We start from the raw sequence: 23,570 nt of genomic DNA on the forward strand, positions 1-23,570 counted from the left end.
CAAAGAATAAAGGTTGGGGCCGGGTTTTGTATAGTTTCACGCATGCATTCTCGCTGTGTTCTAATTTTAGTTTTTTTTTTTTTTAATGGGTTAAGTTTGGTTCCAATTTTTTTTTTTTATTACAAAAGCGGTCCGTTTTTGTTGTCATAAAGACACAAAACGAAGAGTAATTGAAAGAAAAGTAATGCAAATTAAGATCTTTTTACAAGGAACAAAAAAAAAAAAAAAAATGGGATTCCCAAAATAGTATTTTAACTTGTTATTCATATAAATAAATACTTCTAAATTGTCACTTATCTCTACTTAAATGTCTAACTTAATGAATACTCCATTAATTGAAGAGTCAGTGTAGATCTAAACAAAAAAGAATAAAATGACTTTTTTTTTTTTTTTTCCTAAGATGACAAAAAAAAAATTAAGTCAAAATTCAATTTGCTAAAACGATTGATACTTGGACGAAGAAAGTATTGTCTACAGACACTGTAGAGAAACGGAAGCAACATTTTTTACTTTTAGCTTCGTCATTATTTTAAGAAAATACTAGTAGGAGCAGTATTTGAGTCGACGAATGATTTATAACTTATGATTTTAGAATTCCATTGTAGTTATCACATTTTACCTTATTTATGTATGGTAGTTAACGCTCTTTTTTCGTGTTGCTTGTAACGTTTTTTTGCCCTCGTTATTTTCATTTTAATACCTGTTGGATCTACTTCATATATGACCCATCTAACGCTGGTGCACGTGCAGACCTAATTTGAGAATCCTCTTTCTCAACATTAAATTTTTTTATTCGGCTTTACGCGCGATACCATGGCATCCCGCTATTTTAAAATCCCGGGGTCCGCCTCTCGCCTATCATGTCGATCTAACCTTTTTGGCAAGCTTTCCCCTCGAGCCGAGGGTGTCTTTCCGAAATGTTTTCTCTACCTTCCAAGGTAAAGGTAAGGTCTACAGACATTCTTTTACTTCCCCTAAACCCCACATTATGGGATTTCTCTGGGTATGTTGTTGTGGTTGATTTAGAACTCGTTAAAAATTTCATGAGTCAAGATGAGTTAGATTAACTAGACCTAAATAATACGTCATAATCTAATCCGTCCAACTCAAAATCATATTTTCACTAACTTTTAGTTTTTATTAATTCATTTAATTTACAGATGAAATTAAAACAACATTTCTTTTCTTTATAAAGTGATCCCACCTTTCAGATGGGCTAGTTTGAACTGTGTTCAAATTGACCCCTCTATAATTTATTTTCAAATCCGTTTAATCAAAGTAAGACAAACCAACTAACTAACAAAATTTCCCTCCCAAATCAGTAACTAACTCTTTATTCAAACTTTAACTAACTAACTTGTATACAATTACGTCCATTTTACACATGAGGCACTAGAAATGAGTAAATGGCCCAGAGAAATGAGTAAATCCATTAATTTTACCTTTCAGATTGATTGCTCAGGGATGAACCATATGAAATTGATAATTACCAGTAAAATAGTCCTCTTTTAAAACTTAAAAGATAGTATTTCCTTCTCACTTACAAATGTACCATAAAGTGATGATCATCTTATTTTAAATAGGTTAATAGTGATTGAGAGTAAATCCTAATTTTATTCCTTGTGATATCCGACTAAGTACATTTAACCTTTTAGTTACATGAAATGTGCACGTTTGATTCATTTGCCTTTGAATATTCATAAATTTTCATAATTATTAACCGTTTCACCTGTTTAATTATTCATTTGTTGCGTTTAACTTGTCTTTGTTACTTTATATTTAAGGGTAATATACTTATCAAAATAGTCCAAATATAGCATATTGCCTACATAAAGGGACCAAAAGACACATTTTAATTAATTGAAGGTTAAATATGTTGAGTCGTAGATCACAAGGGTCAAAATCTTAATTTACCAATAACTTGGTGACTAAAAGTGTTTTCTCCCTAATTTAATAGGCGTGGAGTTGATAATTGCCATTACCATGTCGTGTATTCAGGTGGATCTGATGTTTTGGTGGCTTTGATTATTGGAGTTTTGGTTTTGACCTCCAGTTTCTTGCCATTTCTTTTCAACAAATCCTAACAACCAGAAGAGCAAAGAATGAATGAGGCAATTTGTTGAATATGGGCAACAATAATATTTTTGCGTAAAACATAATAGGACCGACAAAATCAAGGAAAATCATTCATTCAACAACATAAAAGTGCTACTTCTTAAAAAATTATGATAACAGAGTTGAAGAAGAAGGAAATATGTTGTTCATATATTATTTGGGAGAACACAAGCAAGTGCCTTGAACATCAAATAAAGTTTTTGTCAGCCACTTCTTAAGAAAGAGAAATTTGTAGAGTCAGAAAAGAGACTATTCTGGATAGTCATCTTACTTGTGAGCATATATGTTTATTTAACTTCTTTGAAAAATCTTTAAAATACATGTTCATTTAAACTTAATTTTAGTTTTTAAAGTAAAAACTGAAACTTCCACGGCACACAATTATCACACTACTAGTGAATTGGTTCGCACTTCGCGCTATTCTAAAACTTTTATTGAAGATATGGAATATATTTTTAAATATCTGAATATTTAAAATATTTAAATCTTTTTTAGTCTTCAAATTGAAATGGATTAGATTATTGTCAATTAGTTTTTATTCTTTTTCTTTAATTTTTTTAACAATTACGTTTTTATTCTTTATATTATATAATCTATATAGATGGAACATTGTTTACTTTATTATTCTACTTTATGGGTTTTAATCTCCTTATGTTGATATGCTTATAAATTTTAAATATAGTTTTTCCTTTGTTCATTTAATATATTAAGTATTTATCTAACTTCTCGTCCCTACCTTTCAAGAGATACATTTTTTTTTTAAAAAAGAAGGAAAATGCGCCAAAAACAATGTCTACTACAAAAAGAATAAGGAAGGGGAAGAAAAGTATACGAGTGAAATATCTTCGATCAATTTTTGTCGTATTCTTTTCCTTCCTTTTACCCTTTTCCCTTCTATTTTTTCTCTTATTCTTTCTTTCTTGCTTTGTCGCCCAATCAATGTTTAATTTTTCTCTTTCTTCTTTTTACCAAAACATCACATTATTTATAACCAACAACTTCACTCTAAAGCTACTCTTTTTCATTTTCAAAATTCTTGAAACCATACAAAAATTTCATAAAAACTAAGAAATTGCTCATTTCGTTTAAAACATTTTCCTATGAATTCAACACAAGACATCATCAAAAAATGAGAGAGAAGTCAAATAGAACGGAATTTCAAGCTTCAATTTCATTGAGAATGCTTTTGACAATTGAGAATTTAATTATTTACTAATTTCATTTCATTTAAGAGATATAAAATTATATATAAAGCTAATTGTAAAATAACATTTTTATTGATATACTCCTCCATTCCATAATAAGTGACTCTTTTTAAAATTACGACACCCTTTAAGAAATTACTTACTTCTAGAAAATTATGAGTATTTTTACTAACTTACCCCTAATTAATGCTTAGAAAAAGAAAAGTTATTTAAAGATTCTTGATTATAAATAAGGGTAAGTTTGGAAGAATAAATTAATTTCTTCTGAAATCTAAAGTGACACTTATTTTTTGAAACAAAGTATTAAAAGGTCAATTATTATGGAATGGAAGGAGTAGTTTTCAACCTTAGCGATTTTAATAGCTACGCAAACAAAAGCATGTAAACTATCTATAAAAAAAATACGGATAGAAGAATAAGAAGTAATATTATTTAAAAACAACGGTAAAAATAATTGGTATAAAAATACTTTTGCACAGGAAACGATTCAAGAAAGTTCATACCCATTAGAGATCAAAAGAAAGAAGAAGAAAATAACACAAATAGAAAATCATAATAAGAATCACCAAAAAACAAAAAGGGGGAATGTTGCATCCACATATAAACTCATTACTCACCTATTTCCAATTTGCAAAAAAACCACAGTCATGTATAAAATATGTCACACCCCGAGCAAAATAAAAAAGCAGCTAACCAACCGTGTGATATCTAAACTCGTAACGTGAATCATGGAATGGAATAACAATTTTAAGAAGTATATCATTTTGAACAACACATATATGCATAACTAGGTCACAAGGCCACAACCAAGAAAGACAACTAGTCGGGCGCGACAAGGCCAAACACAGCTTAATAGCTACGTAATATAACAAAAACATGAACTCCTAAATCATCTGTCACACATGGGCATGATCTATAAAAAGCGTAAACATAACAGATAAGAGACGGATAATCATGGAAAGAGATTACACATTATTTGACATAAATGTAAACGCATGCAGCCATAAAGTCAAAATATATCATATCATATAACAATAATAATCCTCTTGTGAGTATAAACATCACTTTATTGCGGCTCGAAAAAGAAAGAAACATGTCTAGTGCACGTATAAATCGCGGCTCGGTAATGAAAATAAATACATATATATGAGTGATGCAAGGCCCGACCTCGGAAAATATCATGGAAAGAGTCTGACTGTCGTCGTTAGATCATTATTGTTGCTAAAAAGACCATAAATGTAAAGAATATGAAATATAATTGATACGTATTACACGTGAGGTAAAATCAACACAAATGATTGGAAATAAATCAACTTTGACGTGAAGATGATCATTCTTGATTGACAAACAATAGAAACATTAGTATCACAAGATGATCTTAACTATTCGGAATGTGGTTGATACGAGTTAAAAAACGTTAAAAAAGATGTGGAACCATAGAAAGTACTTTCACACACAAGTCATAGATGAAGTAGAGATTAGCTCGATCATTATTGAACGTGGTAACACAAGTTAACGAAAATAACGTTTCAATGAAAGCTCATTTGAATTCTAGTCGCCAAGAAGAAAGAAATATACCTCGTCGATGGAGTTATATATGTTTGTCCTCAAAAACATAATACGGACTATTCAAGATCAAACCAAGGTCATAGCTTATAGAAATCTTCATTTAGACATTTAATCGAGCAACTCGTGGGCATGAATGTTCCAAAATTTTAAGAAAAAAAAAACTTCTCCTCTTAGTATCCATCCATATCACCATAACCCCAACAACACAACAAAACCATATAAAAACAACAAATAAGCTAATATTTCAAGAATATAATTTATGGGAAATAATTTCTATGATCAATTACTTGTAAAAGTTCAAAGAGATCAAAGGAAGTTAAAATATACCTTAGATCATGAAAATCACTTCAAACCCCAAGTTACTTCAAAGCAAGGTTTTGTGAGGTGAAATAGTGAAGAAATCACAATTTCGAAGTTGCCATGTTGTTCTTCGTACAAAGTTGATATATTTGCTCTTGGTTTGGATTGAGATTGATGGGGGATTAATTGGAGAGGGTTTGAGAGTTTTCGAGGTCTTGAAGATGATAAAATGAAGGAAAAATCGTGAAAGGCCCTATATATATACAAGGCAAAAGTGCACCTACCTGAAATATGACGTTGATAATGCGAATATCTCTCTACTCCGATGTTGTATCGACGAACGGTAAATGCTGCGAAACTAGACTCGTAGACCTTCGATTTGGTATGGATGTAACTCCAAGTAGATTGATATAAAAAAAAATAAATTTAAAAAAATTTACAAACTTTAAAAAAAACTAGTTTGACTTCCAAACTTAACAAGAGACCATTATACAATTCAAATACTTCATATCATTAATTGCTTAGCGTGTGGAGCACTCTAATCTCACCCAAAAGTACAAGTTATCGTATTCCCAACTTGCAGGAACTTTTTGACAAAACTCATGCTTCTTTGATTCGTTCACCCTCCAAATCTTCCGCCACTTACTAATATTATTTATATCTCTTGTAACCATTTATATTAATAAGTTCAATCCCTTTTATCCTCAACATAATTTCTTTTTGAACTTTACTAACTCGTGATGCGACTTTAACGTGTGAAAAATCTGAAGTGTAACAAAATATAACATTATAATGTTCCAAAATAATTAAAAAAATATATAACAACATAATATTTTAAGAATTTAAAATAATAAAATAGAAACAAAACCAAAAGAACTCACTGGTGTGAGAGAATGGCAAAATCGGCTAGATTACGGAGGTAAAAATTAAATTTGTGCTGCATATTATATGGTTGATAAGAAATAAGTAATAATTATGTGTAATCAAACCTATAAAAAAAAAAAAAAAAAAAAAAAAAAACTAAAACTTTAATTAGTTGCTTTTTGATCGTGGGCTGATTCAACAAAAGGTTTATTTGGGCTGATTTAGACGTGGGCTTAAATGCCAATAAATGGCTGTTATTAATCCATACATTAGTAGCAGAAATTAACCAAAAAATGAAAAAAAATTCAATAAAAGGAGAAAAAAGATAAATGCAAATGCTAGCCATAGAGAGGTGCCACATCACCTTGTCTATGCCTAGTTTTATATTATATATACATAGATTCATGCAATTTATTCTCAAACAATAGTACCTAAATGTTTTAAATAATTGCACTGTATTTCATTTTAAGAAGAAAATAAAAGAAATTGGCCCCTAGATTTTTAATTGTGCATTTATGCTACACTAGATTTTTAGTTCAACTAAAAACGAGTCGGAACTGCTCCTAACTGGCTAACTCAAATTCTGACCAGTCACACAAACCACAAACAGTTACATGACATGTTCAGAAACAACCAAACACGTAAAACATCAAAATGAAAGGTCCACCTAATATCAGTTAAGCATTTGAAATCACTTTCTTAACATTCCACCTAATATCAGTTAAGCATTTGAAATCAAATTCTTAACATTCTTAAAATTAAAATAAAAAATCAGTCAAGCATCTAGGTATAGACTATAGTCACAAGTTTTAGGATTACAAAATTGGGAAGTCAAGATAAATTTGACTTGTGCTAAGTTTTCTGTGTTAAAATTATTTTTTTGAGGAATCCGTACAATTGGATTGTGGAGTTTATTTCATTTTCAAATTTGTGGTCATATTTCGTACCTGAAAAGTAATTTTTTATTTCTCTTTTTTATTTCATGTTTTAGTTCTATCATTCTTTTAAGACACAAACAGTCTCCTAATAAATTCTTAACGTGTATGTTGAATAAAATATTTATGGATTAAAAATTAGTTGAAGCGCATCAACTTCTTATTAAAAAGTAAATTGTTAAATTATTTAGACTTCTACAAGTATTACAAAATTTTAATTTATTTTTGGACAAGAAGCGCATCAACTTATTCAAAATTAAAGAATATTTTTGTCAAATTGAAATGTGAAATTTCGCTATCGCCAGATTACAGTGATGTCAAATTGAAATGTTAAATTTCGCTATCGCCAGATTACAGTGATGTCACCTTTTTCAAATTTTATATTTTTTTAAGTTCCTGGATGGGATAGTCAATGACTCATAGTTACTACACTTTCAACCTATTCTTTCTTTGGAGAAAGGACGGAAATCCTTATAAGTTGGAATTCAATGTTTCTCTTCTTTTTTTTTTTTTTTTAAAAATTACTAATTTCTAATTAGCCGGGCATCCCATTACATCACAAAAGGAAAGGAAAAAAGAAAAGAGAGGAAGAAATGCTTATACTTTTAGACTAGCTTTTTGAAAAGTTTTAAATACCTTCATAAACTTAATATCAATTCTTTGTTCCTAAAGACATATTTAAATCCCATCTGTGATATTACGTAGATTTTGTCCTCAAAAATCATATTTAACCAAAAAAACCGTGCCGACACTAGACACTCACACACACACATTTTGTGTCCCACAGTTATTTAGATATTATTATTGCTGTCTTAAAATTATTAATTTCGGAGCTAATTTTATTCCAAACCACCTATTATCACGTAGGCTATCTAGCACAACACACAAAAACTTTAAACTTTTCAAATTATTTAATATACTTTCTGTTTTAATAGGGGTGTAAAAAAAAAAATTAGTGAAAAAATATATGGATACAAATTAAAGGTTGTGTTGCGGCAATAATCATAACACAGAAGCGAAAACTGAAAAGGCTACGAATTAAGAACCGTCCACAAGGCGGCAAAGATTCCATTTTCCCACCATTTTAAAATCCAGATCACACCATCGTAACTACTTTAATAGTCATTATTAGTCGATTTAATACAAAACAACTAGTTAAAGGAATAAGAAAAGTACTAATCCCGATTCATTAACAAAATATTCCACTAACAAAATAAATAAAGAGAGAGAATGAAGAAAGCTTAGTTGGAAAAAGCTAAGAAGGGGCCCAACATGCCAACCTTTTCTTCCATGTGAAAGGCTCACAAATCTCCACCCCCACCGCCCTAAATGAATGGAAATAGATTTCCATTTCATAATCTTTAGCCCCCTCTTATGACTAGTCGGTCCAAATATTGGTGCGCAATTTGAATAAGGCAAAATATGAGGGACCCCAACCCACCCCCTTCATATCATACCCCATATTGGTACACCACAAAAAAATATTTAGTAAACTTAATTATAAGAGTATATATCTAAGCTATCATTCATAGTCATTGATTGGAGCAGCAAAAGCAAATTTGGAAAGAAAAAAAAATGACTTACTTTTAGAACGTTAAATATTTTGAAACAACTTAATTTACCAAAAATGAATAATAATTGTAACTGGAGGGAGTATTTAGTTTTCCGGGTGATCCAGTGGCAGCTACCTTTTTAGCTTCTGCACATATCTTTTCTACAACTACAATCCCCATGCTTTACCTTTTTGATCCCTCATTTGACCCCTTTCAGTATGACTGTCTAGTATTTCAAGAATTGCCATTTCAACTCCTTTCCCTATTGTAAAAGCCTAATAAGAGAAAAAGATCTGGATGCCAGTGTTGGAAAGCTGAAACTTTTGGAAAATTTTGAAGTCAATAGTAGATCAAAATGCGGAGAAGAGTTGTGGAAATGCAAATACAATGTCATGTAACATTGTCAAGAATTTATGTTAACTCTGAGAAAATCCACAATTTGAACATAACACAAGTTATTAAAAATATTATCTTGGGGAATCTTGAAAGCCTTTGCCATGGTAATACCTGCCTGCTGCCTGTTGCTGAATTTGACAGAGATCCTAGGTGGTAAAAAAGTTAACCTGGAAAAAGAAAAAGAGGGAAACAGGTGAAAGTAGGCCAGTTAAGATGGGGTAGCAAAGGCATTAAGTGGGGCATTTCTGTAGTGAATTTAGATCTAATCATCTTTAACCCCCATTGATTTAAGAGAAAGTAAAGCCAACAATTATGCAAAAAGAAACCACCTTCAGTCATATATTAACTATAGTTCTATACATTAATCAGACCTGGTCCAACACACAGTGCTTTTGGTAATGCACAGCATCATGAGAAACACCCTGGCCCTTCACTGCATAGCACAAGTCAGAGATAGAGAATAAAATCTTTAAATAAAAACAAAGAGCTATTTTATTAAGGTACCAATTGGAAAATGATTTTCCCTTTATATTTAAGCAATGTATTCGTACAAGTAGCCAACCCAAAAGGAGCAGAAGTTTCTGTATCTCAAAGCTGTATAGCTGCCAAGTCAGCATCCTATGTGGACTTGGTAGAATAAAAGGTGACAGGAGGTGGGGCAGGGGGTGGTGAGGGGTGACTGCTCGACCTTTTGCTTTTGAGTTACCACCATCTTCATTACCTCTGCTTTCTAGCCTGCTTTGAAACATTATTTTTTAACATTCTTTATTACTTTTTCTGTTTCTACATTCATCCATTCATCATTTCCTTAAGAGCACCACATTCTCCCTGGAATTCATTTCTCTTCCTTTCCTTTTCTCCCTCTATATCAATTCATCGATCTCTTATAACAATTCTCCTTTGAGTTCCATGATCAGATAGTCTCAAGCACTGCCATGGTGAGCTTGTTTATTATCAATAGTTTATTTTGTTCTGTTTCAGTTTGAGGACTTATCAAATGTTAACCTTTGTTATCTTTTGTGATTCAGGGAACTCCTGTAAACATTATAGTTGGATCCCAAGTGTGGATTGAGGATCCTGATGATGCCTGGGTTGATGGAGAAGTCGCAGAAATTAAAGGCTCAAATGCCACAGTAATCACAACTAATGGGAAGACGGTAAGCGGCCCTATTGTAATCACTAAGTTCAGAGGCTTTCAGAAATCTGATATTGATAGCATCTTTCAAAATATATAATAGAAATGCAAAAAATTCTGTCTGAACAATATTAGTATCAAAAGCAGATATAGTATAACATCAAAGTTATACTGCATATATATGATAATTAGGAGCTTATTAGCTTTTATAAGCTCATTGCAACATATACAGTCTGGACAGAAGTTCCCAAGAATTGGGATTGGTCATAGAACAAATAGAAAGGTACTAATAGTTTTTGTATAACCAATCAGATATAAAACAACAGTATACTTGTAGGACAGCTTATGCAGCTTTTCCTTTTGCCTTGAGAAGAAAGATTATTGATTTCCATGTAGGTATACTCTACCATGGAGATTCACGAATGTGCTGTCTTGATATTTTTAGGATGCAATAAACATAATTTCTACAAACTAATGTTTTTAACATGCGAACAACCAAAATCAATTTATATTAAGACATAGCACTACTTTCTGCTTCAGACTGTTGCTTCTATTTCTAGCATATACCCAAAGGATACCGAAGCACCACCAGCTGGGGTTGATGACATGACCAAGTTAGCTTACCTCCATGAGCCTGGCGTTCTGAATAACCTTGCTTGTCGGTATGCTCTAAATGAGATATATGTAAGTCATACTTCTCAGTCAATGGTGAACTTCACAAAGATTAGCTACAGAAAACAAGTCTTACTGAAATAAAAATATCCCAATTTTGCAGACTTACACGGGGAATATCCTAATTGCGGTGAATCCATTTCGGAGACTTCCACATTTGTATGATACGCATATGATGCAGCAATACAAGGGAGCACCATTTGGAGAGCTAAGTCCACATCTTTTTGCAGTGGCAGATGCCTGTTATAGGTAATCAGAAGTTCAACTGAAATTATTTGGATGCCACGGCCACACAAGAAATGAATAACTTGCCTAATCTAACAATTTTGTCAGGGCATTGATAAATGAGCACGGCAGCCAGTCCATCTTGGTCAGTGGAGAGAGTGGAGCTGGTAAAACTGAGACAACGAAAATGTTAATGAGATATCTCGCGTTCATGGGTGGTAGGTCTGGTACTGAAGGAAGAACAGTTGAGCAACAAGTTCTGGAGGTGGGAAATATTTACTCTTTACTATTATAAACGAATGATATAATACTAGAGTTCCATACAAATTCATATTTCTGCTTTTCCAGTCCAACCCAGTTTTAGAAGCATTTGGGAATGCAAAGACTGTGAAGAACAACAATTCCAGGTAAACCAAAAATGACATCAAAGATTTATCACTATTATATTCGTTTTGCTTTTCATATTTTCCCTCTACAAGAAATTGACATGACTGAGTCGTCGTACCAGTCGCTTTGGTAAATTTGTTGAAATTCAATTTGATAAGCATGGGAAGATTTCTGGGGCTGCAGTGAGGACATATCTTCTTGAAAGGTCACGTGTTTGCCAATGCTCAGACCCAGAGAGAAACTACCATTGTTTTTACATGCTTTGTGCTGCACCGCCAGAGGTGAGTTCCATGGGACAGCCCATTTGCAAACTCTTTACAAATAATATTGAGCTTCCACCTAGATGATCTACGGAATCTTTTACAGGATGTGAAAAGATACAAACTTGGAAATCCAAGATCATTTCATTATCTAAACCAAAGTAACTGTTACGAAGTTGCAAATGTTGACGATGCAAGAGAGTATCTTGAGACCAGAAATGCTATGGATGTTGTTGGAATCGGTACGGAGCAGCAGGTGTGTGCCCAGAAGACAGAAGCAATTGAAAAATTCCATTATGCACCAAAAATATAGTTAAAATTATACTCATCATTTCTGTAGGAAGCTATATTTCGGGTTGTAGCTGCAATACTCCATCTTGGAAACATCAACTTTGTTAAAGGAAAGGAGGTCGATTCCTCCAAACTAAAAGATGAAAAGTCACTTTTTCATCTGAAGACAGCTGCAGAGCTATTCATGTAAGAACTAGCAAGAATATATCTTAGATTTACCTAACTCAGAACGCAAGGCGCTTATACTTTCAATTAATAAACATGTGCACAGGTGTGATGAGAAGGCACTAGAAGACTCACTTTGCAAGCGTGTCATTGTAACTCCTGATGGAAACATCACAAAACTACTGGATCCAGCAGCTGCAACCACGAGCAGGGATGCCCTGGCAAAGACTGTATACTCCAGATTGTTCGACTGGTAAGCAATATATAGAATGTGGTTCCCAGACTAAGCCACCCCCTGGCTGCAAAACTGTGGTTGGTATCTAAGCTCATGAGAGGGGAACATCTTAATACTAACAAAGCAAAAGATTGCTTTCTCGACTGCAAACGATTGGATGCTTACAGCATTAACAGCCAGGGAGAGAGCAAAAGTTACTAGTGCATTATGAAAGAAATACAGAATAACCGGTAATCCGATAGGCAATAACATTTGCTGCACAGGAATTTAACTTTATATCTGTCGCAACTTCTTAGTAAAGCTCTAAATGATTATAGGATGCCACAAAAGATACATAATTCTACCAAAATTATCAAATTCTAAATTCTTGTCACTATAATTCTGATTATAACCTAATGACTAATTGGGGCTTCTCAAAAATAACACAAGAGATTCAACAGGTAGAAGAGTGATCAGAACAGGACTTGAAGATAATGGATAATTTTTCTAGCTGAAATTGCTTATTGAGATTGAAAGATGTTATATATGTTTCAAGTCTGGTTTCCTACTTTAGTTTCACATTTTGAAACCAACCCATTGTAGTGCTCCTGTTGGCATGCAGATAATCAATCTCTAGAAGAATGATGGCTGCCTGCCACAGAGAGTCAGTATCATATTAGTCCAAAAAGACATACTCAGAAGTTCTATTTCTTGAGTTAATAAGCATTATCCAGCGCAAGACTAGATTCAGCTTCATGAAAAAACAAAATTCAAAATGAAATCTTTTTGACATCTTCTATGTGGCAGGCTTGTGGACACAATAAACACTTCAATTGGTCAAGATCCTGATGCAAAAAACATAATTGGTGTCCTTGATATATATGGCTTTGAGAGCTTCAAAGTCAACAGGTTTGGATAATTGCTCTCTCGACTTTTGAGTATATAAAATCTTTACCTCAAAATTAACACCTCATTTCATACTTTACCTCAGCTTTGAGCAATTCTGCATCAACCTAACAAATGAGAAATTGCAGCAGCATTTTAACCAGGCAAATCATCAGAACCTTTATTCACTCATCAGTGCCTTCATTTTTCTCTCCATTTAAATAAAGTAGAATATTAAATAGAAACTCTGTTTTTACAGCACGTATTCAAGATGGAACAAGACGATTATACGACAGAAGAAATCAACTGGAGTTATGTGGAGTTTGTAGATAACCAAGATGTTTTAGATCTTATTGAGAAGGTATCCCTCATTCTGCCATTTTTGTCACTTTATTTTAGCTCAACAAGCAAAACTTTCGATAATCTTGCATCATATTTGCAGAAACCTGGAGGCATTATTGCTCTACTTGATGAAGCTTGGTATGCAAACTTCCTCTTTTCAATGCAATAACTACCTGCTGAAGTAGGATAATTTGCTAGACAAAGTCATTACATTCTCAAAACACAGCGTATAACGTCTTTTCCTGAATTATGAAGAATTATTAAAGGACAAGATATAACTCAATTTATTTCTTGCACAGTATGTTCCCAAAATCAACTCATGAGACATTTGCCCAAAAGATGTACCAGACATACAAAGCCCATAAAAGGTTTAGCAAGCCAAAACTTGCTCGTACTGCCTTTACAATCAATCATTACGCTGGTGATGTATGTACATCTTGATATATTTGGTCATTCAATTGTCAGTCAAAGAATTCTGGTCATCTTAGTTCTTGGATCAAACAGGTTACTTACCAAGCAGATCAGTTCCTTGACAAAAACAAGGACTATGTGATAGCAGAATTTCAAGCTCTTCTGATGGACTCCAAGTGCTCTTTCGTTGCAAACCTCTTCCCTCCATTGCCCGAAGAATCGTCCAAGCAGTCCAAGTTTTCTTCCATCGGCACGCGTTTTAAGGTAACCCTATCAACAGGACAGAAACAAGTATATTTACTTAAGAAAATCCTACAAACCTGATTTATTTTCAAATCGAACTTCAATATACAGCAACAATTGCAATCTTTAATGGAGACCTTGAGCACTACAGAGCCACATTACATCAGATGTGTAAAGCCCAATACAGTTCTAAAGCCAGGGATATTTGAGAACATGAATGTATTAAACCAATTAAGATGTGGGGTAAGTTAAACTCCTCCATATCCTTTTTGGTGCTTTCATTTCTACTCTCAATCAGAAAATATGTGATTCTTCATAGTTCTCTCTCTCTCTCTTTCCCTGACAAACCTTTTCTAAAACTTTGCAGGGTGTCTTAGAGGCGATCAGGATAAGTTGTGCAGGATATCCAACAAAAAGAACATTTGATGAGTTCCTTGACCGCTTTGGAACGTTAGCTCCAGATGTTCTTGACGGGTATATATCACAATCTGTTGCAACTTTGTTTCACATCTTAAATCCTTTTCAGGAAGAAACAAATACGGAAAGTTTGAGGCAGGGAGCAGTGATGAGCAAAATGCAATATGAGCAAACGTTTCATGAGAAATATATTATACACTAGTAGTAGCCAATACCATTTGCATCAAACATACTTCTTTAGACTCATAAACCTTTATTGTATGTCCATGAATAGCATTGACATACTGATAAATCACAAGCTAATCGCCTTTCATTGAAGCAGATGTGATGAGAAGTCAGCATGCATTGCAATTTGTGATAGAATGGGTTTAAAGGGTTATCAGGTACTAAATCTACACTATTTCCATACTTTCTTATCCAAAAAAAAAAAAGAAATAGACTATTTCCATACAACTGCACATAAAAATGCATCTTTCCATGGATTTAGTTCATGACAAAGAGTCTTCATGTATTTTATTCAGATTGGGAAAACCAAAGTTTTTCTCAGAGCCGGGCAGATGGCTGAATTAGATGCCAGAAGAACTGAAGTTCTAGCTCATGCTGCAAGGCGCATTCAGAGGCAAATTCGAACATATCTTACCCGAAAGGAGTTCATAGCCCTAAAGAGATCTACAATTCATTTCCAGAAACTTTGGAGAGGTAAGTTGTATCCCATTGATACAACAATGACCACCGGTTTATGGTAAAATCAATACTTTCAGCATAATATGTGAACAACAAGATCGGCAATGTTGAGCTTTTTGCATACATACTGATTTGACATATCCTAGTTTTGGCATATTCTGAATTTTACCTAAAGTAGGGTTTCAACTACTTTTCTTAACATTGATCTTACAAACATGATAATCTACACAATGCTATATTAGTTTTCCCATTTTTTATATGGTGTTCTGGTCGGGACTTTGAGAAAAATTCTCTGTTCTACCTACCCAGCACGACTTGCCAGAGTTCTGTATGAACAAATGAAAAGGGAAGCTGCTTCAATCCGCATACAAAAACACGTGCGTTCTCATTCAGCAAGAAAATCTTATAAGGAATTACAGGCAGCAGCTATAGTCATTCAAACAGGGATGAGAGCTATGGCAGCACGAAGTGAATATAGGCAGAGGAGGAGAAATAAAGCAGCTAAAATAGTTCAGGTAATTAGTTTGCATCCTAAGTCCATTCAGCTGACAACTTTATTTCAAGGTAAACAGAATAATCAAACCACATTTAAAGAGGGTCCAAGTCTATTTTGTACTGTCAGTATTTGCTTCCTTAATTTAACTTTCTGGAAATAAATTGGGCACTAACATGGAAAAAAATCAGAATTTAAGACCAACCATATTACCTCGAATTCGACTGCGAGACTATTATGAACAGATAATATCACCTTATTTTCTTACTTTGTCTTTTTTGCAGACTCAATGGAGAGGATTTCATGCCTTCTCAACTTATAAACAGAAGAAAAAAGCAAGTCTTTCACTTCAATGTCTCTGGAGAGGCAGGTTAGCAAGGAAGGAGCTTCGGAAATTGAGGATGGTGAGTGTTTCTTGTTTAGTGAAAGGATTGGCATTACTACTTATTCAAATCCATTGAGTATCAGTACCTCTGCTATATGTTAACTGGCACTGAAAATCTTCTCCATGCGCAGGCTGCAAGAGATACAGGGGCACTTAAAGAAGCGAAGGACAAACTGGAAAAGCGTGTCGAAGAGTTAACGTGGCGATTAGATTTTGAAAAACACTTAAGGGTTTGTACAATCAATTTGCTTTGCTCTAAAAGGAAACAGCATAACAGTCTAAAGTACTCCAAGTGAGGTTCTATAGAGCGACATAGCGAAGGCCCCAGAAAAAATCATTAAGTGCTTCATAGTCAGCCAGAATATACGTACACGAATGCATAAAAGGAACACTCTGGCTTGTGCTAATACTTAGGAATGCGGGAGAATTTCACTTCTGAAGAAATGTAGATTTATGGCAATTAGAGTTTTCTTATGATATCAGTAAGCAGTGAATGCTTTTATGTCATAATAATGGTAAGAATGAACACATTCTGTTTCTCCAGATTGATCTCGAAGAAGCAAAGGGGCAAGAAATTTCGAAATTGCAAAAAGCTTTGCAAGAAATGCAAACACAACTAGATGAAGCCCATGATGCAATCATTCAAGAGAAAGAAGCAGCAAAGATAGCCATTGAACAAGCTCCTCCAGTTATCAAGGAGGTACCAGTGATTGACAACACCAAAGTGGAGAAGCTGACAGAGGAAAACAACAATCTCGAGGTAAAATCAAGAAACAAAATACTGTGCATTTACAATAATTGGTACAGCATCATCCGTCCCAAAAAACCTTTTGGAAGTTATTTCCCAGATAAGTATTCAAGTGTGAAAATAAAACACGTAGAAACTTAGTGACTAACCACCTCCGCAAAGAAAAGGGGTTGAAACAAAGAAAAGTTTCATTAAGGTACTACAACAAAAACAACATACCCTGTGTGGTTCCACAAGTGGTGTCTGGGGAGGGTAGGATGTACGCAAACCTTACCACTACCTTTATGGGGCAATTGACCATTAAAGGAAAATTCTGGAAATCAATGTAGTCAATAAAAACTGAGAAGCTAAAAATTTGTTTGAGTATGAAGATTATCTGGACTTAAAATAGTAAACCCAAAATTTCATGATTAAAACAGGAAATCTACTCACTACAATGTCTGCAGCAGAATACATGATATGTCATAAATTATTGCTTTCTAACAGCATTACATGTGATGCAATTTACCTGTCGTATATTCAGGAAGAAATCAGAGAGCTCAATAAGAGAGTAGAAGACTTCGAACAAAGCTACAATGAAGTTGAAAAAGAATGTCAGGCCACACGTAGAGAGGCAGAAGAATCCCAGCAAAGAGTTTCAGAGCTCCAAGAGTCCATTGAAAGGTAGAGTTCCTTTATTTCTTTGTGTAGTATGTTTGAAGTGGCTGAATCTTGAAATCAATAAAGTTGCATTAGTATGAAACTTGTTCTCTTACTTGTTCTGCTTAATATTTATTTTCAGATTACAGCTGAATCTATCCAACCTTGAATCAGAGAATCAGGTTCTCCGCCAGCAGGCTTTAGTAGCATCAACAAATGAGGCCAACAATGAGGCCCTTTCTGAAGAAATGGACATGTAAGTATACATCCTGAATGCTACTAGGCACCGAGAAAAGCTAGAGAAGATAGATTATATCCTTATATTAGAAGACATATAGTAAACTTACATTTATGTTGATAACTCAATGAAACAGGTTCATATTGCATGATTGATACTTGAATTGAAGCATAAAAATATGGACATAAACCCAGAGAGAAACAATTTACATTGTTTCTGTAAGCTTTAAAAGATATAATTGCTTCAAGAATGAAACAATATCCTAGAATAACTTTTTGTTTTCAGTTAGCTCCCAGGGATAATAACGTTTTATTATATAAAATTCAAATGGAGTTGGTTTTTCATCTTAATCAGACTTAAGAACAAGATCAAAGACTTGGAGTCAGAAAACGAGCTTCTCCGCACTCAAAGGGTAGTTGTGCAGCAAGTAGTAAGTTCTGATCAGGAACCTAAAGGGCTTGAGGTAATCTAAAAATTTCCTCCTTTTTCAATTATAAGCATCGTTACTTGTAGAACTGCAATGCAACCCTCCTGACTGGATTATTTCAGATTCTTGAGAACACATGCCCAGCTGATAATGGACATCAAACAGTGGAAGCGCATGAAGAAATGAAAGTAGAACAACAAATATCTAAGGTATATAAGCTTCTCACTAGTGACTTCTATGCGCTAAGGACCACAACAATCAGAAAATTGTTAATTCTAAATGATACCTAAATTCTTTCTGCAGGATTCTAGCCCTCCCATCTCTTTAATTAAGCAAAGATCCTTGACAGATAGACAGCAGGCAAGTAGTAGAAACGTGAACTTTACAAGTCAATCTGATAGATAATAGTGTGATGGTTTTGTAATCATTGCTGATTAATTCTGTTTTCATTCTTCAATAATCAGGAAAACCATGATATACTGATAAAGTGCCTCGAGGAAGACAAGCAATTTGACAAGGGAATACCAGTAGCTGCATGCACCCTATACAAAGCACTTCTGCAGTGGAGATCCTTTGAAGCAGAAAAAACACATATATTTGATCGGATTATTCATACCATCCGATCATCTATAGAGGTGAAATTGCACCATGATCCATTGTTGACTAGAAATGGTCCTAATGAGTGATTGAATCTAAAGCAATTTAGACTCCCATTTGACAATAATTTATTGACATTTCAATGAAGGATCAGGATAATACCGGTGATCTAGCCTACTGGCTGTCAACATCTTCAACTCTGTTGTTCCTTTTGCAAAGCACAATCAAAGCTGGTAATGTGCCTACTAGGTCCCCATATCGTAACCGCAGCTCACCTACCACATTGTTTGGAAGAATGGCACAGGTAAATATTCATATTATAAGCTCTTGACCATGTATAGACATGTAGAATATTGACATTTCAAGGATCAACAGCAGGGTTTTCGCTCAACTTCGTTAAGCATGGCAATTTCCAGTGGATACAGCGGAATTGAGGGAAGCCCAAATGTCCGAACAAGGATAGAAGCTAAATACCCAGCACTATTGTTTAAGCAACACCTAACTGCTTGCGTTGAGAAAATATATGGAATGATCCGCGACAACTTAAAGAAAGAAATAAGTCCATTTCTTAACCAATGCATACATGTAAGCACTGTTTTTTAATGATATAATCCCTTGTTTATAATTTTGCAGCAGTCTCAAGGTAAATTCTAAAATAAATTGACAGGCTCCAAGATCTGCAAGGATAAGACCTTTAAAAGGTTCATCTAGAAGTATACATTCAAACATCATCGCGAAACAACAGGCATCCATCGTACACTGGCAAAACATTGTGAATAGTCTAGACAATACATTGACCATACTCTCAGAAAATAATGTAAGTAAAGTAACATCTTGTTGTCAGATTTCCTTAATTTTATGTCTAGAGAAGCTCTCCAGTTTTCATGAGTGTCATCTGTGCTTTCAGGTCCCTTCCACCGTTACAAGGAAAATACTCAGTCAGGTGTTCTCATACATAAATGTCCAGCTTTTCAACAGGTATTCAGCTCTTATTCCAACAACTGTTTTTCACTTTAGAAGTAACCTAAATGTCCTCAATCCTAATGTCAGACATATGAAAACTTTTCAGCTTGTTGCTTCGTCGTGAATGCTGCTCATTTAGCAATGGGGAATATCTCAAGGCAGGTCTGCAAGAATTGGAAAGTTGGTGTTCCAAAGTAACAGGGCAGGTAAACAAAAGTTGTTCAGCGTAATAGCCTGACGTTCAAATAAGAGAAACAGCATTTAATTCATTCTCATGAAACAGTATGCTGGATCTTCGTGGGATGAGCTTCAACACATAAGGCAAGCTGTAGGATTTCTGGTAAGCTATCATCCACACCATCACTTTGTAAGCAGATTACCTAATAGCTGAGTACTTTAACTTATAGACTTATCATGCCTCAACCTCACAGGTGTTGCATCAAAAATCTCAAAAGGCATTGGATGAGATCACAAGTGACCTCTGCCCGGTAATTAAGCTCTGTGCTAAAAGAAATCAACGTCCCCACAACTTCCCTCCTAACTACTTTTTCTTTTGACTTTTCAAAGAGAAAAAGAACTCTTTTTTCATTTCAAGATCACTAAGAGGCTAAGTGACAATGATATTCGAACTTAGTCACAGAGGAATATAAAAGTATGATTTTTTTAATAAGAGGATTGCAACTCAGAACAGAAAACTGAACTCTATATCCTGTTGCTTTTTCCCGCTTTTCTCTTAGATGCTGAGCATTGCACAAATATATCGCATTGGAACTATGTTCTGGGACGACAAATACGGAGCCCATGGTTTATCTCCAGAGGTAAGAACTCTTCTTTAGTGTGTTACTAGAGATAGCCTATCTTTCTTGAGAGTTGGTAAAGGTATTCAAGGTTCTCTCAGTTCGACGTCAATGGTCTGCAACTAGCTAGTCGTGCAACACATACATATATTATCATGTAAAAGTAAAAAACTACGAATTATCACATGTTTAAGACTTCTTCTCTTATTATATGAAAACAATTTATCAGTGAAGAACAAAAAGACAAGATGTCCTCAAATAGCAAATATAGATAAAACAAACATTAAATAAAAACAGCCTCTCTACATCACAAAGGTAGAGGTAAGGTCTGCGTACACTCTCCCCTCCCCAGACCCCACTTGTGGGATTACAATGGGTATGTACTTGTTGTAAATAAAAACAGCCCACCCATCTTCTTAAAGTGCGTCTAAGTCTGCTGGGGAGAAATTGTATCGCCTTCTTCAACAGAGAGGCCAAGAGTGCTATGCAGCGTGACACATACACTAGAAAATGCTTTTAAATGAAGCACTCTTGCGCTATTCTCAAGTGAAGCAGTGAAAGAGCTTATCCTCCTTTATGTTCCAGAACAACTTTAACGATAAATAAACATTCAAAGGCTGTGGATAGCACAGACTTCTCCCAATGTTGCGGAAGATCACATATTTAGCTTCTTTGCGACTTTAGCCTTAAAAGTAAGGCAATGACAATGCAAGAAACTCATGTCGAAATTAATTTTGTTCTTAACCATTTCTTTTCCTCTTCTCGGTTAATAATCTTATTGATTCTAATAATAAAAACAAACAAAAGCGACACTGAGCAAACACTCGAGTAGACCTCGGATAGATATTTGCCAAGATAACTGCTTCTTTGTTCAGCAGATCAATAGCTGATCATTTTTGGAATTTCAGGTCATTAGCAAGATGAGAGCACTAACATTGGAAGACTCAGCCAGCATTCCGAATAATACATTCTTGCTTGATGTGGATTCAAGGTAAATAACTTTAAACACACAAAAGAAACTGACTTGCATTCTTCAACTAACTGATCTTCCAAATTACAGCATACCATTCTCTATAGAAGAAATATCGCGATCCTTCCAGAATATCAACTTGTCTGATGTGGAACCACCTCCCCTCCTTCGTCAAAGATCAGATTTTCAATTCTTGCTGCAGGCAGCAGAATAAGAGTTTTGAACATTTTCTTTTGATTTTACACAGAAAGAGAATGATAGTTATAGGATTTGATTGATTGAAATTCTTTCTTTTGTTGATTGGTTAGATAGAGAGTGATGAGTGTTCAAAAATGTAAATCATTTTGGTTTTGTGTTTCATATTTATTTTACTCACACAAGTGATGATTCTACAAATATTGCATTGCGAAGATCTGTTGTATTATATGTTGAAAGAGTGTAGTAAAGAAAAACACATATTCAAAGTTTCAATAGAAAAAAAGAGGTTTTTTTTTTTCTCTGTTTCGTTGTTATGTTTACGATCGTTCTACATTGTTTCATTTCCTACTAACAGCATAACCAACTAAAATCTCATCTTATATAGATAGTCAGAAATGAGTAATTTCAGTTGCCGATTTGAACCTATGGCACATAAATAATCAAACAAATTACTCTGTCATTCATGATTTATCAGAAACAATCATCACAGGCATTAAAGTGTTCAACTCAAAATAAAAAGATTCCTAGATTCATGTACACCTTACATTACCTACCAAGGCTTATTGTAATTTGTTTCAACAACAGAATGTTAGAAGCTGCACTAAAACTAAAAGGATAAAAACTATAATCTGCTAGAAATGTTGAAAGATGTTCCCAGTATTTTGACAATAATGCACCAACATGCACAAATAGCAGTGCTTATAATGCATGAGACGAAGACCATTCCATTGTGAACGCAGGGCTAACCTTGAGTAACAAATAAATGTGTCTGTTAGGCTCGGTTCTTTTAGTTGGGTTGGGTGAGTTCGTGCAAAAACGCTATGCTTACTAGCCCTACAGTGGAGAGGTTATGGATTACCAACACTACATGAACAAATACGCTAAAAAAAAAAAGGCAAATGAAGTTAATTTAACCGTCGTTTGGTAGCTGGTTTGGAGGTGAGTTATACAAGCATTAAATCCAGTAAGTTATTCATGTATATGAAGTGTTTGGTTTGCAATTTAAAAACCGCAAAAGTAATAAATGTATAAGTTATGAGGGAATGTAATGTGATGTTTTTGCTAATGAGCTGCATCTTTTTTCCTCTACTGGATTAAACGCAATAATTACGTCTATTATCTGATATTAAGGTGCAGTTTGATGTGGGTGTAGAGAAAATTATTATTATTTTCTGAACTGTGTAAAGTAAAAGATATAAGTTTATTAGTTTAACCTTGTTTGATTTTTGAAATAATTAATACATGAATAACTAAACCATCCATGTAAAATAATAAATATATTCCCTTATAACTAATCCTTGTAATATTAATACCTATGTAAATCTAATCAGCTATCAAATGACCGCTTTGGTGTATTGGAAATTTGGAATGATCAAGTCAAAAGGGTGATTAGTACCTGACACATTTGAATGAACTTTCAAAAAGCTACCGAGAATGCCCTTTTTATATTATCATGAGATGCTCATATAAACTGCACAACCATGGAATGGGCTAAAGCTACAGCAATCACATCGCACCAAATAGCAAAAGTTTCTTCCTTTTTGCCAATGAGCTGCATCTTTTTTCCTCTACTGGATTAACACTTCAAGATCAATAATTACTGTGTCGTGATCTTTATGCTTTTTGATATGCTAAGGTGCAGTTTGATATGGGTTTACAGAAAATTATGTTATGTTGTACCGAAACGCCGTCTGTTATCTTTTATGAGTTGTTACAAGGACTATCAATACCCAGTAGTAAGTTGACAAATGTTGAACTGTGTAAAGTAAATTTTGTCTACTGTGTGTATTTTGCTACCATAGTTTATTAGTTTACCTTTGTTTGATTTTGAGGCGTATAGTGGGGTG

General features: G+C 34.1%; 2 protein-coding genes across 4 annotated transcripts; one reads left to right on the forward strand and one right to left on the reverse strand.

Moving 5' to 3' along the window:
* Positions 1–8,555: 8,555 nt before the first annotated feature.
* Positions 8,556–9,686, reverse strand: LOC132063472 (uncharacterized). Its single transcript, XM_059456020.1, has 2 exons — positions 9,309–9,686; positions 8,556–9,104 (listed from the first exon to the last, which is right to left on the reverse strand). The coding sequence occupies exons 1-2, from the start codon at positions 9,684–9,686 to the stop codon at positions 9,084–9,086; spliced, it is 399 nt and encodes a 132-aa protein (XP_059312003.1). The 3' UTR covers positions 8,556–9,083.
* Positions 9,687–9,695: 9 nt separating this feature from the next.
* Positions 9,696–22,020, forward strand: LOC132063471 (myosin-12-like). 3 transcript variants are annotated; one of them, XM_059456018.1, is made up of 40 exons: positions 9,696–9,875; positions 9,966–10,094; positions 10,613–10,756; positions 10,848–10,993; positions 11,078–11,234; positions 11,318–11,376; positions 11,478–11,637; positions 11,723–11,872; positions 11,957–12,093; positions 12,179–12,325; positions 13,094–13,195; positions 13,278–13,335; positions 13,431–13,532; positions 13,614–13,651; positions 13,813–13,939; positions 14,018–14,188; positions 14,279–14,410; positions 14,535–14,641; positions 14,907–14,967; positions 15,106–15,283; positions 15,578–15,783; positions 16,046–16,165; positions 16,278–16,376; positions 16,691–16,906; positions 17,418–17,557; positions 17,676–17,789; positions 18,126–18,234; positions 18,321–18,407; positions 18,502–18,558; positions 18,663–18,833; positions 18,944–19,099; positions 19,174–19,380; positions 19,463–19,612; positions 19,703–19,773; positions 19,865–19,964; positions 20,042–20,098; positions 20,190–20,246; positions 20,496–20,576; positions 21,464–21,546; positions 21,616–22,020. In XM_059456018.1, exons 1-40 carry the CDS (start codon positions 9,873–9,875, stop codon positions 21,737–21,739), a joined length of 4,713 nt encoding a protein of 1,570 aa, XP_059312001.1. In that variant the 5' UTR covers positions 9,696–9,872; the 3' UTR covers positions 21,740–22,020. The 3 variants fall into 3 exon arrangements, with proteins under 3 accessions (XP_059312001.1, XP_059312000.1, XP_059312002.1); XM_059456017.1 differs by having other exon boundaries at positions 9,698–9,875; positions 19,171–19,380; XM_059456019.1 differs by lacking the exon at positions 9,696–9,875 and having other exon boundaries at positions 10,633–10,756; positions 19,171–19,380.
* Positions 22,021–23,570: the final 1,550 nt, after the last annotated feature.

The sequence above is a fragment of the Lycium ferocissimum genome, chromosome 7, assembly GCF_029784015.1.
Source record: "Lycium ferocissimum isolate CSIRO_LF1 chromosome 7, AGI_CSIRO_Lferr_CH_V1, whole genome shotgun sequence".
Lineage (NCBI taxonomy): Eukaryota > Viridiplantae > Streptophyta > Magnoliopsida > Solanales > Solanaceae > Lycium > Lycium ferocissimum.

What these genes read in the sequence shown, in the direction of transcription:
- LOC132063472 (XM_059456020.1), bottom strand. Translation starts at nt 9,686, where the DNA reads ATGTTTCAAAGCAGGCTAGAAAGCAGAGGTAATGAAGATGGTGGTAAC. An exon ending in AGCACTGTGTGTTGGACCAG is followed by an intron (nt 9,105 to 9,308) that starts GTCTGATTAATG and finishes TTCTTTTTCCAG; the next exon opens with GTTAACTTTTTTACCACCTA.
- LOC132063471 (XM_059456017.1), top strand. An exon ending in CTCCAAGAGTCCATTGAAAG is followed by an intron (nt 17,558 to 17,675) that starts GTAGAGTTCCTT and finishes ATTTATTTTCAG; the next exon opens with ATTACAGCTGAATCTATCCA. An exon ending in TTGCTTGATGTGGATTCAAG is followed by an intron (nt 21,547 to 21,615) that starts GTAAATAACTTT and finishes TCCAAATTACAG; the next exon opens with CATACCATTCTCTATAGAAG.